This window comes from Topomyia yanbarensis, chromosome 3 (assembly GCF_030247195.1).
Source record: "Topomyia yanbarensis strain Yona2022 chromosome 3, ASM3024719v1, whole genome shotgun sequence".
Classification (NCBI taxonomy): domain Eukaryota; kingdom Metazoa; phylum Arthropoda; class Insecta; order Diptera; family Culicidae; genus Topomyia; species Topomyia yanbarensis.
Genome location: NC_080672.1, coordinates 239,873,595 through 239,876,024, shown reverse-complemented (window position 1 = coordinate 239,876,024; position 2,430 = coordinate 239,873,595). Strand labels below are relative to the sequence as shown.

The 2,430-nt window shown below is 39.4% G+C and overlaps 1 protein-coding gene across 1 annotated transcript; it reads right to left on the bottom strand.

Annotated features, from left to right (window-relative positions):
• Positions 1-1,001: 1,001 nt before the first annotated feature.
• LOC131687808 (uncharacterized) lies at positions 1,002-2,054 on the bottom strand. Its single transcript, XM_058971900.1, has one exon. It carries the CDS (start codon positions 2,052-2,054, stop codon positions 1,002-1,004), a length of 1,053 nt encoding a protein of 350 aa, XP_058827883.1.
• Positions 2,055-2,430: the final 376 nt, after the last annotated feature.

Sequence of the window (2,430 nt, the reverse complement as noted above, 5' to 3'; positions counted from 1 at the left end):
AATTTGCACGCTCTTGAAAAAAGCTACATTTTTAATGTCACCGTGGTCGTGTCCTGTACACAACCCTTTAATTTTTTTTCTTTTGGAATTTACATATCGCCAAAAACATCGTGGATTTCGTCGTAGGTTAGTCTGCATGCGAAGCACATTAGATTTATACAAACTAGCGTTTAGAGATCGATATGGATTGACAGATCTATGAAAGTTGCAAGCATTGGCAAGGGTCCGTTGGTGGCGAAGTTTACGTTGATAAGCGTTCCGCTCACGCTTCAACTGACGTAACTGCAACGTGCTCCAAGCAGGGGAAACTGGCGGTTTGACACGAGGAACATTAAATTCAAGCCACCGGTTAATTTCACCACAAAAACTTGCTGCCATATCATCAACATCTGGTATGGACGGTCATCGATTTTTTTCGGTGAAAATTAAAACAAACTGCATTTTACCGGACGTTTCGACCTACTAACATGTTCAGTCATCCTCAGCGGCTTACTATAATATAATATTTGTTAAAATCTAACACTAAACACAAATTTAAACAAAATCACTTACATGCTAACAACGTCTACACAATGAACAATCACATTATCAACTGCTGTCTTGTCTTGTACACTCAATCTCCGTTGGTACTTTCTTCGGACGCACGGTGCTCTTCAGCTTCTCTATTAAGCCGTTGTATGCAGACCTAAACTTAATAGAATCCCGTTGTAGATTGAACGTGTTCGACTCTCCTTTTATTTTTATTTGGAACATTTCCACTATCAACCGGGTATCGGTCCTAGGCACCTCGTCCAATATTTTAGCATTTTTAAAATCAAAAAGGTGGCCTTCATTGATTGTATGTTGTGCTAGCCCCGTACTTCCTACGCTTTTATTTTTTATATCATTCTTATGTTGTTCCAAACGCTTTTTTAAAAATTGACTTGTTTGTCCAATGTATGTCTTATCTGTACAGACACCGCATGGTATTTCGTAAACAACATTAGTTCGACGGTCTTTTTCTATTCTGTCCTTAAGCTTAAGCTGTGTACTGTGTCTTTAATTTTGTCAATGGTTTTAAAAGCTAGTTTTATGTTATGCTGTGATAAATACCGGGCCATTTTTTCTCCCAGACCCGGTATATAAGGCGCAGAAACAAATTTCATTGTCACATCAGTGTTTTTAGGTTCAAGAGTATTGTACAATTTATGTGTTCGTTCTTTAATAATCTTGTTGCAGAATGAACCTGGGTAATTATTATTAGTGAGTATTTGTTTCACAACTTCTAGAGCATTTGAACGATAATATACTTCACTTAGTTTCAATGTCCTATCAACTAATGCTATCGCTGAATTTTTCTTATGGTTAAATGGACTCGAGGAATTATAGTCTAAATATCTGCCTTCTGAATCCTTCGGAGTCCATTCCGTGGTGAGATGGTCCTCCTCCCTACGCACTATTGTATCCAAAAACCGTATTTGACCATCCTCCTCAAGTTCTATGGTGAACTGCAGTCGTGGGTGGAAACTGTTAAACACCTCCAGCATGCGCTCCACTTGTACTCTTCGCACACTCGATAAACAGTCGTCAACGTACCGCCTGAAGAAAATTGGTACAATACCTTCTTGATGCAACAGTTCCAGCGCACTTCTCTCAACCCTCTCCAACACTATGTTTGCTACAACTGGCGATAAGGGAGATCCCATTGGTAACCCAAATTTCTGCTTGAAGAAACGATCTTGATGCATGAAAAAAGTTGATGTCAACACCAACTCAAGCATTGCAATGAAGCTGCTCTCAGGAATCTTGGTGTGCTCCTCCAATTCGCCCCATCGTAGTCGTACACTTTCTATGGCGTAATCCACAGGCACATTAGTGAATAGTGAAACAACATCCAACGAAAACAACGCACACTCATTGGTTACAATGTGCTGTCGAATATCGCCGACAAATTCAAAGCTATTCACTATATGGTGATCTGTTTTACCAACAATTCCATTTAGAATGGATGACAAAAACTTCGCTGCATTGTATGTTGCTGTACCAATCGTAGAGTTGATTAATCGTAGCGGCATCCCTTCTTTGTGCGTTTTCGGCAGCCCGTACACTCGTGGCGGGTTACAATTATAAACCTTTAGTTTCAATTTTGTGCATTTATCTATCCATTCCTTTTGGCTCCATTAGTCAAACATAGCATTGATCTTTTTCAGTGTGGACGACGTGGGGTCATTCCTAATCTCTTCGTAGGTCTCCGTGTCATTCACTAACGTAAGCATCTTCGATTCATATTCAGCTTTATTCATTACAACCGTCAATTTGCCTTTATCCGCTTTCGTAACAATCAAGTCATTCCTCTCCGCTAGATATTTGCTACTTTTTATCACATCTTTCCTTATCCATTCGTTATCACTATGAAAAGGTTGCTTAAGGTAGTTGATGTGATTGATAATG